This window comes from Sceloporus occidentalis, unplaced genomic scaffold (assembly GCF_023333645.1).
Source record: "Sceloporus occidentalis isolate IW3139 unplaced genomic scaffold, rSceOcc1.0.p SCAF_63, whole genome shotgun sequence".
Classification (NCBI taxonomy): domain Eukaryota; kingdom Metazoa; phylum Chordata; class Lepidosauria; order Squamata; family Phrynosomatidae; genus Sceloporus; species Sceloporus occidentalis.
Genome location: NW_028317043.1, coordinates 5,728,005 through 5,748,969, shown reverse-complemented (window position 1 = coordinate 5,748,969; position 20,965 = coordinate 5,728,005). Strand labels below are relative to the sequence as shown.

Below are 20,965 nucleotides of genomic sequence, written 5' to 3'. Positions count from 1 at the left end.
ATGGGGCTCATTTTTGCTAAGCTGTGGAACTTTTTCTGCAACCAAGGTGAGCGGCGGCGGGTCTGTGCGAGCGGTACAGCGCGCTCTGTTATTGCAGCTGCCGCGGCTCATTGCCTGAAGGAATACCCCGTGTTTAATGAAGACACACGTTAAAGTATGCTGCACTAGTTGGGTCCCTAACGGGAATGTAATGCACACTCGGCACAGAGCATTTAATGCCCCTTCTGGTTCCTAGAGGGTTAAACTGGTCATCTGGCAGCCCACGGCTTGTTTACAATGAAATGCCCCATTCTCCGCGCATAGTCAAGTACATGCCGCATCCTCCCATACATCCATGAGCCCATCCCCCACTCCATTACATGGATGCTGTTTGACTTTCCATTGTGCTGCCTGCTGTGCTGAGTGGCACTTAGATGTTTCTAAAACTCCTCTTTGTTGCAGTGTGTGTTGCTTGCTTTGTTTATTGTTGGAGGTTTGTGTTGTGCCCGTGTGTGACATTGTATCGCAGTATACTGTTATTTAATGTCCTCTCTGGGATGTCTATATGTAACTATCCATACTGCTGCCGATGTATTGGTGGCTGTCACCGTGTCCTTGTGTTCAGGTCAGGAAGCCTTGTTTACAAATACAAAGTATAAATAGACAGGGAAACATTGCCAACGCTGCCTTAGATGATCCCCGGTGACCTGGCAGTAGCTTTGATTGGCCACCTTATTGATTTAATGATGATACTCGCGTTGCGGTATTCCTATAACCTCGCAAAGACTTAGTAGCAGTGATTGTGGCTTTGTTTACATACATCAGAATAATCGTAAATATATATTGAATTATTCTGATTCATACCTGCATCATGCCTTCGTTTTAGACCCAATCTCATGTTACATCATGAGTTCAAACGAGCATAAAGCTATCCTGACTCTAGAGTCAAGAATTATTAAAATCGGAGTCTTTACAGGAAAAAATGGGCATCCTAGATTGGCCGAGTGGTTCTTATCTGCTGTCTAATTCTAGGTTTCTATGTTTTCAATCATTAATATTCTGGATTTTTACCAATAAAAATAAAAAAAAGCTCTGTGTCATTTTCCATTCAAACAACCTGCCTGCGCTGGTGCTCCGAGAAGTACCTGGTTCTGCCATGTTCAGCCATCTCATAAATCTGTAGATTATCTGTATAATGTATAGTTTTCTAAAATCTGATTAATGTGAGGAACTGTCCTGTTTTTCTTAGCCTGTGGCTAATTATTGCGCGGGTATTATTTAACGGGTTTTCTCCCACTTCTGTATGCTGGACAAAGGTGTTTGTATTGCATACCTTTTCTCCTTTCCGCCCGGTTATTCCCCCGAGCTGCAAAACTTTTTGCTTGGTCATTTCTCAAATAGTTATATTTGGATAGTAAAGTTCCACCGGGCTTAGGGATCAACCCACAAAAATTACTTCACCTCAATCAGTGTATGTATTTTTACGAGAAAAGTCTGGACTGCATAGTGTGTTTGTTAAACTGTATATTCCAAGTGAAAAATCAATACATTGATCGCAGTTAACATGGCTCTGTCATCCACAAAAACGTTGATTGCAAGGTTCACTATGGGTGATTATGACATTTACATTATGCAAGCAAAATCATTATATAAGTTGGTGAGGTTTTTCTTTTTATTCCATTTTTTTATCCCTCTGTTGTTTTTTTATTAGTCATAGTTTTGTCTTTTTTTCCCCCAGAGCACAAGGTGATCATTGTTGGACTTGACAATGCTGGCAAAACAACTTTACTGTATCAGTTGTAAGTATTTGTGTGTTGTACTCCGCAACTGTCCTTTTTAACGCCTAGAAATGGTAACACATCCGTTATCTCCTTTATTTTCTTATGAAACAGTCTAATGAATGAAGTGGTCCACACATCTCCGACGATAGGAAGCAACGTAGAAGAAATAGTTGTGAAGAATACTCATTTTCTGATGTGGGATATAGGAGGCCAAGAATCTCTACGCTCATCATGGAACACCTATTATTCCAACACAGAGGTAAGCGCCTCCTGTTACCTGCATAGTGAACATAATTCACGTTTTAGTGCTGATAGAAATACCTGTAGATGGTCAGTCATCTGAATCATGGAAAGACAAACACCGTATAGAACACATACTCAAATATTACACGCACATAAAATAATTCTAGGCAGTGTTCCTGACAACGTATCCATTTTCAGACATACTGAATTTTATTTTGTACTTTTTATTGGGCATGCCTCACATTTCTTTTGGATGGAGCTGTAAATGCCAGTGTGTGGTCTTTATGTATTACGCATGTGAGATTCTTCCACGCAATCATTCTTTCAGCACATATCTTTTTAGCACATATCTTTTTAACAGAACATTCCTGTAAATTTACTCTGTAAATAGCTCCTGCACCTATTTAAATATCTTCTAGTTCCATCAGCTATGGATGGATTGTAGAGGATAATAGGTTGCATTCATATTGTTCACTTTTAAAAACTCAATCTTATAACTCTCGGAAAATGCAGTCTATACAAAGTACTGTACATAGTATGGCCACATCGTGATGATGCAAAGGTAACAACCTAACTATCCTGGTTATAAAATGCCAACATTTGACGGCAGGTCTCCTCTTAGTGTCCAAAGATCGGCTCGGAAAGGCGGCTCTAAACTGTAGTAAATGTTCTGCATGTAAATTACACTGGGAAAGCAGAGATTAAGGAACACCCATACAAGCTTTTATGTAAACCTTTTATGCTCGTCTTCTTCATATAACATACCTAACACACGTTGCTGGGCACCATGGGGACAATAAATATGCCATATAAAGGGGAGGAAAAGGGTGCGAATTCCCTTTAAATGTTTCGTTGTGTCCGCGTAGCCAAGGAATTCAGTGCCGTGCACTTTGAGAGCAATGAATTCCAAAGCTCTCATGGGTTTATTGAGGCCCATAAAGTGGATCTGCCACTCTGCTACAACTATTGGCCTAACAATATTCATTCGTTTAAACTACCCATTGTCTGTGTATTTTGGTTGGTAGTCAGTGTAATTATTTTGGAAATATTTAAACATCAACCCCATGGAAGCTGCAGTCTGTGCTGTGTGCAGCAGGGCCAGTATTATCTAATCCAGGGCCAGGCAAGTGTGTAGAAGTAAGGAGCCAGAAAGAGGTAAACCCATAAGGGTGAATATAAAATGCTGCAAGCATTTACGAGCCATATCTAAAAATTCGGTAGTTGTGGCCAATTGGCTTCTAGGAATTGCCAAGAACGTAATCTCTAATGTAATCAAGGTCCTCACCTGATCTTTCCCTTCTCACCTACCCATTCCAACCCTGCTTGCCCCTAATTAACAATAAGCAACTTTGGGGGAAAAAGCGACTGATATGCTTTAATATCCTACTAGGGTAGGTCTTGCTTGTGCTTGACAAATTAATGACCTTGGTACATGACCTGTGCTTCTTAGATTGGATTACATGGTCTACTGATACAGATCTGGTTACTTTTTGCCTGATCTGTTTCCACTGTGTTATATTAAAGGATATGTCTCATGTAAAATACCGTATTTGCTCGATTATAAGACGAGGTTTTTTTCAGAGCAAATGCTCTGAAAAATACCCCTCGTCTTCTAATCGGGGTCGTCTTCTAATCAGACCTCAAATAGAGGTCTGATTAGGAGACTAAGATCCAGATCCCCCGCACCGCTGCAGGGGACCTGGATCCTCCTGTCTCACCCGACTCCCCCCCCCATCCCATCATACACACACTTACCGGTGCTTCCTGCTGTGTTGCCGGGACAGCGGGTTGACGTCTACGCAATCCGCGTAGACAACGTCCGCTGCAGCCGGAAGGAGGTGTGGCTAGCAGCGGGGGTTGTCTGCGTCCGTCGCATAGACCTTCCCCGACTGTCAGAGATCAGAGTTCCCCGCACCGGTGCGGGGAACTCTGATCTCTGACAGCCGGGGAAAGTATACGCGACGGACGCATACAAACCCCCGCTGCTAGCCACACCTCCTTCTGGCTGCAGCAGAAGGCGACGTCAACCCGCTGCCCCGGCTGGAAGCACCGGTAAGAGAGGGGGGAGAGCGGGGGAAGGGGGGGGAGAGAGTGTGTGTGTGTGTGTGTGTGTGTTAGTTAGTTAAATGGGGGTATAGGGTGTGTGTGTGTGTTAAATGGGGGCATAGGGCATTTCTGGAGTGGCGTTAAGGGGGCATTTAATAGAGCACTCTGCCTCCTGAAATGCCTTATACCTCCCTATATGCCACTCTGCCCCATAATATGCCTTTTAACCCCCTAAATGGCAGAGTGGCATATAGTGGTATAAGGCATTTCTGGAGGCAGAGTGCTCTGTACAATGCCTTTTAACTCCCTTAATGCCACTCTGCCTCCTGAAATGCCTTATACCTCCCTATATGCCACTCTGCCCCATAATATGCATTTTAACCCCCTAAATGCCAGAATGGGATATAGGGGTATAAGGCATTTCTGGAGGCAGAGTGGCACATAGGGGGTCAAAAGGCATACCATGGGGCACAGTGGCATATAGAGGGTTAAAAGGCATATCATGGGCCACAGTGCCATATTGGAGTGGCAAGCCTGGGGGCAGATGTGCGTAACTGGGGGACAGGTTGGAAAATACAAGAAATAAAAACAAAAAAAATCTTTTTCTCAATCATAGCTTTTATTAAAAAAAATAGTTTACATGAATTAACATTTACTGGTAAAACTTTTTTCCTTTGGGGTCGTCTTATATTCAGGCTTTTTCTTTGTTTCCTAAGTTAATATTCAGATTTTGGGGGGTCGTCTTATAATCAGGGTCGTCTTATAATCGAGCAAATACGGTAATCCTTTATACTGAACGCTTTATTTCTTAATCTTCTACAGTAGTACATACAGTGTCCTCCACTAATATTGGCAGCGTTGGTAAATATGAGTAAAAAAGGCTGTGAAAAAATCTTAATGGATTAATTTTATAGTATTTTCTTTAGAAAATACTGCCCACATGGATATCAAACTATTGCACACACAACACAGGTTTATCCAAAAAAAAAAAGTGAAATATGTGATTATTGGCACCCTTTTAGTCTATACTGTATGCTTACCTCCTATAAGAACATAATATAAATGAGAGGTTATGATTATGTTTATATATTTGTTGCCAACTTTATTAGGGTGAGAAGCGCAGACAGTATTTTGTTTCTTGTATACATTGTACAGCCAACACACTGTATTTGCTGCATGCTCACACTGTTTGGTAGGCCTCATATTATACATTTGTATTATTTGAGCCTGAGACTAGCTTAGCGCACCGACATTTTTTCTTTTACCTCCTATAAGTCTTCTCCTATGATGCCTGATGAGGTTGGAGAATACATGGCGAGGGCTGTGAGACCATTCGTTTATACATAATCTCTCCAGATGCTTGAAAGTCTGAGGCTGATACTGGTGGACTCTCCTCCTCAGTTCACCCCACAGGTTTTCCATGGGAATTTGGCCTATATGTTACCTTATATTTATACCCCCTGTGAAACAGGAATTCATGGTTGAAGAATAGTATGTTCCTAGTCACCCAGGTGTACTAAAAATGTAAAATATCGATGGGAATATCCTTTTTTTTTTTTTTTTTTCTCAAATGAATTTATAAGGGTCCCAATATTTGTGCCACCCATTCAACAATTTTTATTTTCTTTGGATAACCCTGGGTTGTGTTTGCAATGGTTTGATATCTATGAGAGCAGAATATTTTTGTGGAAGATCAAAAGGTTAAACAATAAAGGCAATTTTTCACAGCCTTTTTTATTTTTTTGCTTATACCAAGGGTGCCAATATTAGTGGAGGGCACTGTAGCTTACCCTTCCCTTGTAACCGCATTAACTGTTGTTTTTGTATCCCTAGTTTATTATCCTGGTGGTAGATAGCACTGATAGAGAGAGACTATCGATCACAAAAGAAGAACTGTACCGCATGCTGGCACACGAGGTAAGCCACTTTGAAACGCAACTTTAATAACTTTTAATAGTCTGTGAATTTGGGATTATCCTGACTTGTGTTGAATTGAAATGAACTGCTGGTGAACTGATTCTTCATGGCAGTGCTGAGTTTTATATGAAAGAAAAACATAGTGTGTGTGTGTGTGTGTGTGTGTGTGTGTGTGTGTGTGTGTGTGTGTATATATATATATATATTTTTTTTTTGTCCTCGATAAAATTTAAGTTGTCTGTTTAAACCCAAAATATAGCAAAACTATACTATATAACTGGAAAAAATGTGTCCTGACTGCAGACATGCAAAAGGTTAAATAAATCATATTTAAAAAAGTTGCTTATTAAATGTATGTGTAATATATATATATATATATATATATATATATATATATATATATATATATATATATATATATATAATCCTGAGAGTGTTAGACAGCTGTATATAACTTGTATCTCTTATAGGACTTGAAGAAGGCTGCGGTTCTTATCTTTGCAAACAAGCAGGATATGAAAGGGTGCATGACGGCAGCTGATATTTCAAAATACCTCACTCTTAGCTCAATTAGGGATCACCCCTGGCATATTCAGTCCTGTTGTGCTCTTACAGGAGAAGGGTATGTACATTCACACAATTGTAGATGTCTAAACTATTCACTGTATATTCAGATTTAAAAAAAGACCAGAATAACACTATTTGTTCACAGATTTCCCCATTTCCCACATTTATTGTTTGGAAAATCATATATGTGAAAGCAACGCATATACGATGGTTTGCAATATGAAATGATCCCTGAAGGACTCACATGAGGATCGCATAAAACTGTTTTAGAAAAGACTCTGCAGGGCCAGATACTAGTGCTTCATTAAAATAAACTCTTTCCCCTTCATTAAAGCCAGCTTCCAGTATGGGGTACTATCTGATCAAAGGCTGACTTGATCGTTTCTCCAATAGCCTTTATTTTTTTTATTTTTTTTTGCATTTTAAAGCCATTCTCTGTATCAGCGGCCAGAGGGGAATTATGTATCTCGCTACGGTAAGGGTATGTTTTTGTAAGTAGAGAGCGGGTGTACGATGCAGGGTCACAGCCAGGCTCCGCAGCAGAGGATCACACATCAGTCTCTGGAGTGTGTTGCTGATTTGCATCCAGAATACCTGGGGTTACTCCTCACTAGGTGTGGAGAAAGGTGCCCAACTCCCTGCCAAACTCCCCAGCAGCTAGGATATATGCATTCTACTGCACACTGAACTGGTGTCTTGTGTGCTTGAACAGCCTTAAGATTACTTTCCACCAGTTGACTGAGACTATCTCATTCAGCTGTCTCCTTGCACAAGTAACTCTTGGCTTAATGATTCTTTAAGCAAATCACATTCCTAAAACGAATTAGCTGTTTTGGTGGGTAACGGTTGAAACATGGAACACAACCCCCATAAGCTGGTAGCAGGCATCTGAGTGGAGGAGGGAGGCTTGCTGTCCTATGCTGAAGAAGACCCATCTAGTGAGTCCACCATTTTAAAAGATTGTGGCGGAGACCCAAATGGCTGGCGCGTAAAAATACTCCTGTAAAGTTTGAGACTGGGGCTTCTGTTTGCTTCATGGTCTTCCCCTTGCTTTTCCTGTAGCCCATATGACTTAGGAGGGTTCTTGCAGAACTGTACTTTACGTTTTACAGTTTGGAATAAATGGTGCATAGAATGGTGTTTAGCATGTTTTAGCAGGCCATCTTTAACCCCTTGAGGACAACGGGTAAGTGTTTAGGACCTGCTAGGCAACGTCCTAGACAACACCCCCCCACACACACCAAACTTTTTCCTATATTATTTGCCTTACTAATTTTACTAGAGTGTGACTTGTTTGGGACTCCACCTGCTTACTGCTCTCACACTTATGCGGAAAGTATTATTCACATATGGTGTATGTAGACTCTGCTAACACATTGATATTTCCCCCCTCTTCAGATTATGCCAAGGCCTTGAATGGATGACTTGTCGCACTGGAGTGAGATAACTTATTTCCACAGAAAGGACTACTATTTATTCTGTGACATTAAACAGTCTCCTCACGTACTTTTTGTACACAGACATCAGAACACTTGATTCATAACAGGTTCAACCTATCTCTTTGAGCCACACTTCACTTGAATGAAGTGCTGCTGTATTGGAAAAGAATTGAATATTTCCATGAACCACAGACAACCTCAACAAAGAACATTTCTTATTTTATCTTGTATTTTATAGCATCGCATCTGTTGTGTAACAGAACATCTAAATCAAATTACACTGCCACTGTTTTTATACTGGCATATATGTAGCTTTTTTAAACTAAGCATACTGAATAGGTCAAATGTTTATTATTTTTTTTATTTTCTGTGCTGACTGTATTGGACAACATAGGACAGCAAGATATTGTGCAATTACATTTTTTATTTAAGTATATTAAACTTTTAATAACTTAAGCTATTCAGCAGCATATCAATGTAGTAAATGAAATGTTGACTTTTTAACTTTGTGGGTAAAGCAATGCTATGCGCGTTGGCCAGGTACTTCAGAAGGTGATCGGTTTTGACTACTGCTCATTAACGTCAATGCTTTCTTCATATAACTTCTCCAATTCACTTAAACGTGGGGCCTATAGTAGATGCTAAATTTTATGCCTGCTATTTTTATTATTGGAAACAATTAAATACACATAACTCTCCCAAATGCCTGGTGTCTATTATTATTGCCGCCTTTAATATATAATCAGCATTCTCTGGTTGCGTTAGGTTGATTTCTAATTGGAACGGCTAGTTCAGTGCTCTCAATGCTGCCTGTGTGTTGGATATGATTTTACAAACAGAAGTTGCTTGGGTGGGTGGATATGTGTATAAGAACCTGAGAACGCCTCAGGCCAACTCTACCTTTAGCAAATAATTTATTTTACTACATATATAAAGGAGCACTTGGTGCAGATATTCTTAGGTATTTCATACAAGCAATTTGCTGCAGCTTCAGTGTTAAGAAGCAGCTGCTCACTAAGTGAAGACGGCTCTGTGTGAGGTAAGAGGTAAAGTGTGTATAATATATGTATAATACAGTGCATTTGTCACACTCAAATGTTTCAGATCATCAAATTTTATAGCAAGACAGGAGGCTTCGTATTTTGCATTAACCTTCTTTACTGTTAACCTCCAGCAGCAAAACAGTTAACAGAAAACAATAAAACAACCAATAGGAACACAGGGAACAGTCTATATAAGTCTGCACAACTGGAAACTCCTCCTCTTTCTTTGCTGCTTAACCTCCAGGTGAGAACATTCCATTATATTGCTTTATAAATTGTCTATATGGTACTTTTATTTTACACATTTTGGATGTTTGTATTGGCTCTCGTACCCTTTTTCTTCTGTGGGTAGGGTTTTCTCCTACCTCCCCTTGCTGCCTTTCCCCGTGTCCTCGGGGTCTCTTACCCCTTTTCCTCGGGGTGTCCGCCTGTCTGGCCTCGTGGGCAAGTCCCCGTTATTCCCGGGGCGGCGGTTTTTCCTCCCTCCGCCCTAGGGTTTTTCCTTGGTTCCGCCACCTGCGCGCTTACTTCCCCGCGCGGCGGTTTGGTGTTCCCCCTTCACGCGGCTGTCTACCACGTTTCCCATTTGGCGGCCTACCACGTGGTTGTGCGGCGGCCCGCCGCGTTTACTTACGCTGCCGCGTTGGCTTGCAGCTGCATGCACCTACCGTGCGGCGGTTTCTCTTGCAGCGGCCGCTCATCTGTTTCCCGCGCGCCGTCGGTCCGTTCCCGCGCGGCGTTTATTACTGTGTCCGCGCGGCGTCCGTGTCGCGGCCCGTTATTTTACCGCGCTGCGGCCGGTGTGTTGCCTCACCCTGCGAGGCTTTTGTTTGACCTCCTCGCCCGCGGCGTGGTGGTGGCCCCGGCCTTCCCGGCGGCCTTCACCACGCTGCGCGCTATCCCTTTATGGTTTGGGCCTTATCGGCTGCATGGCATGTTTTTTCTTTTAGGTTGTTTTCTTCACCTTTATTTTTAGGAGTTTTGGTCTACTACATTATTACACTTATGGATGTCTGTATAGTAGCTTCCACTAATCCCCTTGGGTGAACCCCCACTGCCTCTCACTGTTGCTGGCCTTGCCTCTGAGCACTTGGGTGAACCCCCTTCAGCCCTGTTTCTCTGGGGTGACCCCCTTTCAAGGATTTGCTCCTAGGGTGACCCCTTCCAATCACTGCTCGGGTAGCCCCCCTGCAGCCGTCGGGCGTGGTGAACCCCACTCCTCTGGGCACGTTCTTGGGGATACTGCACCTAACGTAGGTTTGCACTTTACTGTACGGGTGAACCCCGCTGATTTGGCCTGTGTCTGGATTTCCCATACTCACTCCTTGTTGTTTTGTGTTCCCATTAGACACACTTGGAGTATAATGGCCGAAGATTTACAAAACCAGCTTCCAGCGGCCGTTCAGGCCTGGCTCCGATCCGCTCTGGCTGCATCACTGCCTGCCGCCCTCGAGGAGCTCCGGTCTGCGCGCCCAGATCCTCCGGTCATTTCCCCTGCCGAGGTTGAGGAGTCAGACGCGGGCGGTTTGTCTTCCCCCGCGGGTACGGCGGCTTCACAGAAGCGTGCCTGGAGCGAATTGCCTTCCACATCGGCAAAAGGAAAGGCTCCGTTAAAGAAGGTCCGCAGTTCAGTCCTTCCCATGGTGTCCCCAACTGAGGACCTCACGGATTACGAGGTGTTGGATGAATACTGCGCGGGCTCTTCAGGTTTAGCCTCCCCTGCCCGGGAGCAAGACTTCGCTCCCGATCCTCCCAAGATTCCACTCAACCCATCCAGCGCTCCCGACCAACCGTTTGAAGTTACGGATGACCTCGGCACTCCGTTGTTTGTCCCCAGGGCCCTTCGTCACCCTCGTTCTTCGGAGTGGACTCCTTCGGCACATATTGCCGAGTTTTTGCGGTTTTGGATCCGCCGTCCTCTGGACAAGGAGGTACGTCAAAGGCTCCGCTCGGAGTGCCCTCGTCCTACCGTCAAGGATAAGGTCCTCAACACTCCCGAGTTCGACCAGACTTTTCGGCTGCTCACGTTCCGGTGCAGGGCTTGGGTGTCGGTAAGGATCCGGCGGTCTGTCGTCTCCTACGGGGTATTCGGCTCTCTAGGCCCCCGAAGGCTCGTTATGGGTCCTTTTGGGACGTCTCCCGGGTGCTCCAATTTTTGGAGGATTGGCCGGACAACGATGGGTTGTCTTTTCGCCAGCTTTCCGCCAAGACGGCTCTTCTGTTATGTCTGGTTTCCTTTCGACAGGTGTCTGATGTTTGTGCGTTTGACGTGTCCTCTTTTACCTTTTCCCCCGAGGGTGTCTTGGTGTCTTGGTGTCGGAGGACGAAGTCCAATTCCTCTTCGGTGTCTTACCCTTACTTTCCCGCGCGGCCACGCCTCTGCGTGGCCCGTTGTGTCCATTCTTACCTAGCCAGGTCGGCTCCTTTCCGCTCGTCTCTCTCGGGTTCTCTCTTCATCTCCTACGTGCGTCCTTTTCGCCCGGTATCTGTCCCCACGATTTCCAGGTGGATTCGTTGGCTTCTCCTTTTGGCTGGCATTGAGGGCTCCTTTGGAGCGTACTCGGTGCGTGGCGCGGCTGGCTGTTCTCTCTCGGACCTTTTGTCAGCGGCAGATTGGTCCAGAGAATCTACTTTCCGGACCTTTTATTTTCGGGCCCCGGTTCACGCTGCTTTGGCGTTGATTTAGGGGCGTTTAAACTGCAAAATACGAAGCCTCCTGTCTTGCTATAAATTTAGGGATTAATCTAGCCTTGGTGCAGTATTAATCTAAATTTTATTAAAGACAGGAGGCGAGTATTTTCCCCCCCTTCGCTTTGTTCTGTCCCTCCCTTCTTTGGTTTTAATATGGTCTTGCATGTTTGGGAGGTTGTCGGGGGGTTGTCTTTTATTGCACTTGTGGCTGTTGCTTTTGTGTCATGTTTCGCATATCTTTGTATGGTCCTGTTACGTTCTCTGTTGTTTCAGGTCGTCCTCCGGTGGTGTAAGGTGTTGGTGCCGTGGTGGTCCTTTGTTCTGATCTGTTCCTGATGGGATGTTGCTGTCGTTTTTCAGCTTCGCAAAGAAAGAGGAGGAGTTTCCAGTTGTGCAGACTTATATAGACTGTTCCCTGTGTTCCTATTGGTTGTTTTATTGTTTTCTGTTAACTGTTTTGCTGCTGGAGGTTAACAGTAAAGAAGGTTAATGCAAAATACTCGCCTCCTGTCTTTAATAAAATTTAGATTAATACTGCACCAAGGCTAGATTAATCCCTAATTATTATCCAACTCTACCTGGCCCTATGTGTAAAAAAAAAAAAGTAATTGCCTCCTTAGTTGCCAACCAAGTTTGATTGATAAGCAGATTTAATTTCACTAGAGCCACCCAGGCATGATTACTGCCAGCCCTGTTGAATCTAAGCATCAATTAAATAGAACCTGTCTTGCAAAATAAAGTAGGCTAAATGCTCTTAAAAAAGCAGCGCATGATGCCATGGTCTAAAGAAATGAGAAATTCAACAGATGAGAAACAAAGTCTATCACTCTGGAAAGGGTTAAAAAGCCATTTCTAAGGCTCTCAGAAACCAGCAAATCCCAAATGAGAGCCATTATCTACAAATGGCTAGGGGCCGTCCCACCAAAATTCCTTTCAAGAACGCATCTACGATTCATCCAGGAGGTCGAAGAAGAACCCAGACTAACCTAAAGAACTACAGGGCTCACTTAACTTAAGGTCAGTGTTCCCAACTGCAAATATGGCATCCATGGGACAGATGCAAGGTAAAAACCACTGCTGACCAAAAGCAACACAAAGGTTCCTCTCACATTTGCCAAAAACATCTTGATGACCTCCAAGACTTTTGGGCTGATGAGTCTAAAGCGGAACTTTTTGGGTAGACATGGGTCCTGTCACTTCTGGTGAAAAATGGAGCTTCCACCATAAAAACGGCATACCAACGGTCCAACAGGGTGGTGGTAGTGTGATGTCTGGGGCTGCTTTGCTGTTTCAGCTCCTGGAGAGACTTGATTGAATTGAACCATGAATTTCATTCTCTACCAAAAAATTCTGGTCCGGCCCACATTGTAGAAACAATGCTTATAAGGGAGTAGAGAGATGTGTATAGCCCAGCACCCTGGAGAAGTGGAAAAAGTGAAACGTGTAGTGTGTGTATGTGCCCTGGATTTGGTCTTGAAAGCAGTTGTGAATCACTGAATGGAGGATCAGAGAAGAGGGGAGCACCATTAAAATTTAAAGGGACCACACAGCTATGATATGCATTACAGAGCATGCTCTAGAATGTAAGAATGCGAGCAGGGCCCTTGTCTTAGTCTGCCAATCCTAGTTATTTTCATGCCCTTTGAATGATTATCTAAAGGCTGTGATGCTAACAGTTTCCCATTAACTGCAGATCCATATGTTATTAGGGTGACACCATCAGCCATGTTTTCCACATATGATTTTTACATATTGCTGACCATCCCATATAAAATGCTGCCCTGCAGTATGGGGGATGTATAACTCAACTCACCAATTGTTTCCTTTCCATAAGTCTATACTTCCCACGTACTGCAGCATTTTATCTGGGCTGGAAATTATACGTGTCCTGGAAAACATGACCGATGGTCACCCCATATGTTAGTTTTGTTAGACATGTGGTATTTGAGTGCTTCCCTTACTCTCAAACTATGCTCTGAGGGCATACAAAACCTATGCTAAGCCCCTTCTCCTTTGACATTCATCAGAAGGTCATTGGGATATTAAAAAGGGCCTCAAGCAGCCACTCCAAACATGAATGCATATTAAAACACTTAGCGAGTACTTTACCTCTTTAACACCCCTAAGGACTACTACTATGTCCCCAATAAAGAGGTCAGGATGATCCTTAAAACCAATAAGTACATACAGTGTTCTTAATCAGCATCTATTAAAAATATGAAATGTCAAATTCAAAATAAATTCCACCAGGATGTTGAGTAGCAAAAGTGAATATCCGACCCTCTGAGTCAACAAATGTAATAATAGATATTCTTAAAATCTATTTTTTTAAATGTAGGGCTATCTGTCCCTCAATATCCAATATATTTTATTATTATTATTTATTGTTTTATATAGCTCCATCAAATTCCGTAGCGCTGTACAATGGGTAGACAGGACATAACAAGTAGTATGTAACATAACAAATTGACTAACAGAGACAACAGGTGAGAAGTGCATACTACATTGGATGGATGGATGGATGGATGGATGGATAGATGAGAGATAAGAACATGGAGAGATAGGAGGTGAGAGAAAGAGAAGGGGGATATAATGCGAAAGAGGAGAGATGGAAAGAAAGGTGATGGATAATGAGGAAAAGGGGGAGAGATAACGAGAAGAGGGAGCGACTGGGAGAAAGGATAATGAGAAAGGGGGAGAAAGTGAGAGATAAAGAAAAAGAGAATAGCTAAACAGAAAGGAGAGATGTCATTTTTAAAAAAAGTTTGATTTAATTAATGTGTGCCTTTGAGGCTGACATATTCGCTCTTATTTTTAAAAAAAAATGTATGTAGGGGGAGGGACGAATTTCATCCTTGGACCCAAGCTACACAATGTCTAGGGCTGGCCTTGGTATGCCTCTAAGATGCAAAACACAAAATATCATATATGTAAATAAAGGCTTGGAAAGAACAAAACTTACCAAGTATCAGAAAAAGTAGACATATTTATCTGTTAAACTTCCATACACCTCAGGTGAATAGTATATTAGAGATTTTATATGAGACAGCCATGCTTTGGATAGAAACCCAGTGGGTGTAAACGTGACAATTCAACAGTTATTTATTAAAACTTATTAACTTTATTAAAAAAGGGGTATATTCACTAAAATTGAAGTTTGCAGTTGGGTTGAACATTTCAGAACAAAGACAAGGCTAAGCCTTTATGAAGGATGAACCTCCTCCAGCAAGGAGGGCCAGAGTGGCCTTACCTTACATGTAGATAAATGATTGAGATGACCAAAAGTAATCTCGCTAATTTTACTTGGAACAGATGTGTCACCAACCAGCCCTTTTTGCGGCGGCTGTCCTATGATGTGTTTCTTTTTTCTCGTGCCATACTCCGGAATGAGAGCTCTCGGTAAAGGAGGTCTCAGACAATCAGGAGATAGTTCTCAACTTCACATGGAGCTCAGTGTAAGCTGCAGCCAGCACTAGGTAAGGAACCCATTGTTTGTGTGATATATGTCTGTAATGTCTGATAATAGAAGGATTAATTCTTAGAAACTACTCATGTCTGGTAGTAGGGATAGTTAATTATCAGAAACTCCTCATGTCTGGTAGCAGAGGGGAAAATTCTCTGTTCATGTTTAGTAATAGAGAGGTCAATTCTTTGAAACTGCTCACATCTGGTAATACAGGGGTTAATTCCATAAAACTGCTCATGTTTCGTAATTGAGGGATGCCATCTTTGTCCCAAAACAAGCTTGTCTGTGCCATGTGTGCCCCCAAATGGCCTGACTGTGCCATCATTGTCCCCAAACAGCTTGTCAGTACCCCCCAAAAAGCTTGTCTTTGGCCTTAACCCCTTCGTGACAAAGGCTGATTTTACTTTTTGTACCCTTCGTGACAATGGCCGTTTTAACATTTCTGCGCAGCTCGTGTTTAGCTGTAATTTTCTTCTTTCCCGTTTACTGAACCCATACACATTAGATATTGTTTTTTTCAGGACAAGAAGGGCTTTCTTTAGATGACATTGTTTTGATTGTATCATATTATTTACGATTAAAAAAAGTATAAAATATGGTGAAAAATTTAGAAAAAAATGACTGTTTCTAACTTTTTGTTGAAAAATCTTTTACTCATCTACAAAAGGTAATGAAAAAACCTGCTAAATAAATTCTACTATTTGTCCTGAGTTTAGAAATACCCAATGTTTTTATGTTTTTTTGCTTTTTTCTACACATTATGGGGCAATAAGTACAGGTAGCATTTTGCTATTTCAAAGCCATTTTTTCCGAATCTGGTAATTCTTCCCCCCATGTGCCATTTCGGGTATATTTGAAGCCGGCCCACGCAATTTACCCCATCAAATCATATATTTTTGAAAACTAGACAGCCCAGGGTATTCCAAATGCTAGTATTTTAACCCTTTCCAAGCACTAATTCTACCATCAGCCTTTGTCAAACTTTATGGTAGTAATTTTTTTTGCATTTGTTTTTTCACACACATTTTACTTCAGGTATGAATAAACAGGTTCTGGTATATGTCACAATCATAAAACACCTCAATATGTGTTTAGCAACATCTCCTGAGTACAGCGATACCTCACATGAATGATTTTGCCTGGCTGTTTGGGGGCAAAAGGGCCACATTTGGGGCATGCGTATTTTCAATGTTGAACTTTGGCGTTTGGCGATCAACTGCCCATGTCCTATTTGGTACCTCTTTGAGCCGGGCCATTTCAGTATGCCCAATAAAGCCATATATTTTTGAAAACTAGACACCCCAGGGTATTTCAAATGCTAGTATTTTAACTCTTTCCATGCACCATATCTACCAACAGTCTTTGTCAAACTTTATGGTAGTAATTTTTTTGCATTTGTTTTTTCACACACATTTTTCTTCAGGTATGAATAAACAGGTTCTGGTATATGTCACAATCATAAAACACCTCAATATGTGTTTAGCAACATCTCCTGAGTACAGCAATACCTCACATGAATGATTTTGCCTGGCTGTTTGGGGGCAAAAGGGCCACATTTGGGGAATGCGCATTTTTCAATGTTGAACTTTGGCATTTGGGGATCCACTGCCCATGCCCTATTTGGTACATCTTTGAGCCGGGCCATTTCAGTATGCCCAATAAAGCCATATATTTTTGAAAACTAGACACCCCAGGGTATTTTAAATGCTGGTATTTTAACTCTTTGCATGCACACATTTTACCACCAGAATTTTTTCTAAGTTTGCAGTAGTATTCTTTTGTGTGTATTGTTCCCCCACACACCTATTTTATGTATGAATTTACAGCTCCTGGTATATGCCGCTGTCACACCACACCCCAATATGTGTTCAGCAACATCTCCTGAGTACAGTGATACCCCACATGCATGGGTTTGTCATTTTTGGGGGGAACTAAAAGGCCACATTTGGTACGTGTGCATTTTTCTAATTGGAAATTAGATGTGTGGCCATCCTTCCCCCCCGTGTTAATTGGGACCCATGGGCATTTAATATGCCAGTATTTTAACTCTTTCCATGCGAGAATTGTTTTAAGCTAATATGCTAATTTTAGGACTTATAAAAAAATATATTTTTTATAGGGCTGCAACTAACGATTATTTTAATAATCGATTAGTTGGTCGATTATTTTGTCGATTAATCGATTAATCGGATAAAAAAATACATTATTTTAAATTGAAGAAAAATTGCAATAAAACACGTACAATTTACACTTTCATCTCTTTATTGCAATGGCCTCTCTCTATTCACCTTCTTATTTTACTGACATAATAATAAAAGCTACAAGAACCCAAACACAGTGTTTCTCAAACTAGGTTTTAATACAAAGTTATTAGTAAATATTAATTCATATGTTAACTATTTTTCATATTTAATAAAAACTGAGAAAAAAGCCTTGTTTACATTTTTTTTATTTACCAAACTGCCCCCAGTTATGCACATCTGACCCCCAGCTTGCCACTCTGCCCCCATATATGCCTTATACCTCTTGTATGCCAGATTCCGCTGTGCCCCTGATATGCCTTATACTCCTTATATGCCAGTGATATGCAACTGAGCCCTCTGATATACCTTTTACCCCCAGATTTGTTTTATGCCCCCCTGATATGCCTAATATCGATATGCCTTATACCCCCTATATGCCACTGAGCCCCCTGATACCTTTTACCCCCAGATATGTTTATGCCCCCTGATATGTCTATATGCCCTGAAATTCATAATACCCCCCATACACCACTATAACTCACCCATACACCACTCTGGCTCCTCCCCCTCCCATACACCACTGCCCCCTCCCCCTCCCATACACCACTCTGGCTCCTCCCCCCTCTCATACTCCACTCTGCCTCCTCCCCCCTCCCATACATGACTTTGGCTCCTCCCCTCCCATACATGACTTTGCCTCCTCCCCCTCCCATATACCACTCTGCCTCCTCCCCCTCCCATACTCCACTCTGCCTCCTCCCCTCCCATACATCACTTTGGCTCCTCCCCCTCCCATACTCCACTCTGCCTCCTCCCCCCTCCCATACTCCACTCTGCCTCCTCCCATACACCTCTGGCTCCTCCCCCTCCCATATACCACTCTGCCTCCTCCCCCCTCCCATACTCCACTCTGCCTCCTCCACCCCTCCCATACTCCACTCTGCCTCCTGTGAACCTCCGTTGCTGACAAGACACCAGGGAGCCGGGTAGAGAGGCAGAGTGCTGTATGGGAGGGGGAGGAGCCAGAGTGGTGTATGGGAGGGTGGCTCCCATACACCCCTCTGCCTCCTCCCCCCTCCCATACACCGCTCTGCCTCTCTACCCGGCTCCGTTACTGAAGGCACTTTCACTGCAGCTTCATAGAAGCCTCAGTGTAAGTGAAGGTGAGTAACGGAGTCTGTCTGTGCGATGCAGACCCTCACCGGCTGACAGAGAGGATGATCCTCTGTCAGCCGGTGGGGGTCTGCATCGCACAGACAGACTCCGTTACTGCCCTTCACTTACACTGAGGCTTCTATGAAGCTGCAGGGAAAGTGCCTGTCAGTAATGGAGCCGGGTAGAGAGGCAGAGTGATGTATGGGAGGGGGGAGGAGGCAGATGGGAGGGGGGAGAGAGACGGAAGTGAGAGACCGGCCGACAGTGAGGAGAATCCAGGTCCCCTGCAGCGTTGCGGGGGATCTGGATTCTAGTGTTATAATCCGATGTTTGAGGTCGGATTATATAAGGAGAGGAGTTTTTCAGAGCATTTGCTCTGAAAAAAACCTCTTTTTTTAATCGATAAAAATCTATTCGATTAATCGATAATGAAAATCGTTGACAACGATTTTCATTATCGATTATTATCGATTTTATCGATTAGTTGTTTCAGCCCTAATTTTTTATATATATATTTTATATTTTTTGCCTTTTTTAAAAAAAATTTTACCATTTTTTTTCAACTTGAAGGTTCCCCTGATAGTGACATCAGTGGGAAATAATTTTTACATTTTACTGGGTTTTTTTTACTATTTTTTTCTAATTATTATTAATTTTATTTTATTTTTTTATTTATTTTTACTAATCACACTGTGATTAGAAAGCTGGGCTCCATTGACTTGCATGGTTGAATGCAGTACCTGTATTCAACCTGCAAGTGGAGCCATCTAGCGAGGTCTTTCGTCTTTATTGTTTTTTTTCCCGGGCCGCCGCCAACTTGCTTATGGTGAAGATCACCGATAGCGGCGGCTGTGACCGCGCTCCGGAGCGGTCACAGTCCATCCAGAGGTAAGTGTTTGGTGTCGCTGGATGCCTCCTGATCGAGGCATTCCAGCGACACCATTTGAGTTTAGGAGGTGATCGTTGATCGCCTCCGAAATGCTTTTAAAACGGGCGTCCGCCGCCATACCATTATCATTCACCGCGCTCAGGAGATGTTGCTGAACACATATTGGGGTGTTTTGTGATAGTGACATATACGAGAACTTTTTAATTCATACCTGAAGTAAAATGTGTGTGAAAAAACAAATGCAAAAAAAATGACTACCATAAAGTTTTACAAAGGCTGATGGTAGAATTAGTGCTTGGAAAGGGTTAAAATACTAGCATTTGGAATACCCTGGGCTGTCTTGTTTTCAAAAATATATGACTTGATGGGGTAAATTGCATTGGCCGGCTTCAAAGATACCCGAAATGGCACATGGGGGGAAGAATTACCAGATTTGGAAAAAATGGCTTTGAAATAGCAAAACGCTACCTGTACTTTTTGCCCCATAATGTGTAGAAAAAAGCAAAAAAACATAAAAACATTGGGTATTTCTAAACTCAGGACAAATAGTAGAATCTATTTAGCAGGTTTTTTCATTACCTTTTATAGATGAGTAAAAGATTTTTCAACTAAAAGTTAGAAACAGTCATTTTTTTCTAAATTTTTCACCATATTTTATACTTTTTTTAATAGTAAATAATATGATACAATCAAAACAATGTCATCTAAAGAAAGCCCTTCTTGTCCTGAAAAAAAATATCTAATGTGTGTGGGTTCGGTAAACGGGAAAGAAGAAAATTACAACTAAACACGAGCAGCGCAGAAATGTTAAAACGGCCATTGTCACGAAGGGTACAAAAAGTTAAATCAGCCTTTGTCACGAAGGGGTTAATGTGTGCCCATACATGCATCATTAAGGAGCCTCTGGCCTTAAAGTGCCAGGGCTGCTATTCTTCCCCAGTCCAGCCCTGAATGCAACGGTAAGTAAATAATTTTTTTCCTTAAGACGTTTAATATCTCATTATTTAATTATATTTTCAATAGAAACCTTTTTGGGCACTATTCTTTATCGCAAGTTGCACTTTTTTAACAAAAGTAATACGTTGGTCAAGCCATTATAAACATCTCTTCTCCACTGAAAAATATAAACAGGAGAAGAACACATTCATAAGAATGAAATACACTCTTGTCCATAAAACATGGATTCTATTAGTTGGCTGTCTATCAGTAGAAGGATTTTACTGAGGCAAAGCGAAGAGAAAATTTACAATTTGCAGGTATGTCATCTTAAAACTGTCTTATCCTAGGTGTCAAGTGGGTCCATTGAGGAAGTATTTATGTAGTGAGAAGAACTAGCTATCAAGACAAAAACATTACTATGTGAAGGATGGCGTATTAAAGCCTAAATGTGGCTTGCATTGTATTTGCTTCTGCCGCGTAGTAAATAATGTAAATTAAAGTTCAATTTGTATACAAGGACTTAATAAATGATGGAAATATGATGGTATTGGTTTCTGAATATTAACT

General features: G+C 42.2%; 1 protein-coding gene across 1 annotated transcript; it reads left to right on the top strand.

The window, feature by feature from the left end:
- LOC149287229 (ADP-ribosylation factor-like protein 5B) lies at positions 1-7,980 on the top strand. Its single transcript, XM_089493174.1, has 6 exons — positions 1-46; positions 1,718-1,778; positions 1,872-2,019; positions 5,883-5,966; positions 6,437-6,588; positions 7,932-7,980. Exons 1-6 carry the CDS (start codon positions 1-3, stop codon positions 7,978-7,980), a joined length of 540 nt encoding a protein of 179 aa, XP_089349300.1.
- Positions 7,981-20,965: the final 12,985 nt, after the last annotated feature.

Excerpts from the sequence above, each read along its gene's own strand:
- LOC149287229 (XM_089493174.1), top strand. The coding sequence starts at position 1 with ATGGGGCTCATTTTTGCTAAGCTGTGGAACTTTTTCTGCAACCAAG. Across the intron at positions 1,779-1,871 it reads ACAACTTTACTGTATCAGTT|TCTAATGAATGAAGTGGTCC; the intron begins GTAAGTATTTGT and ends CTTATGAAACAG. Across the intron at positions 2,020-5,882 it reads CCTATTATTCCAACACAGAG|TTTATTATCCTGGTGGTAGA; the intron begins GTAAGCGCCTCC and ends TTGTATCCCTAG.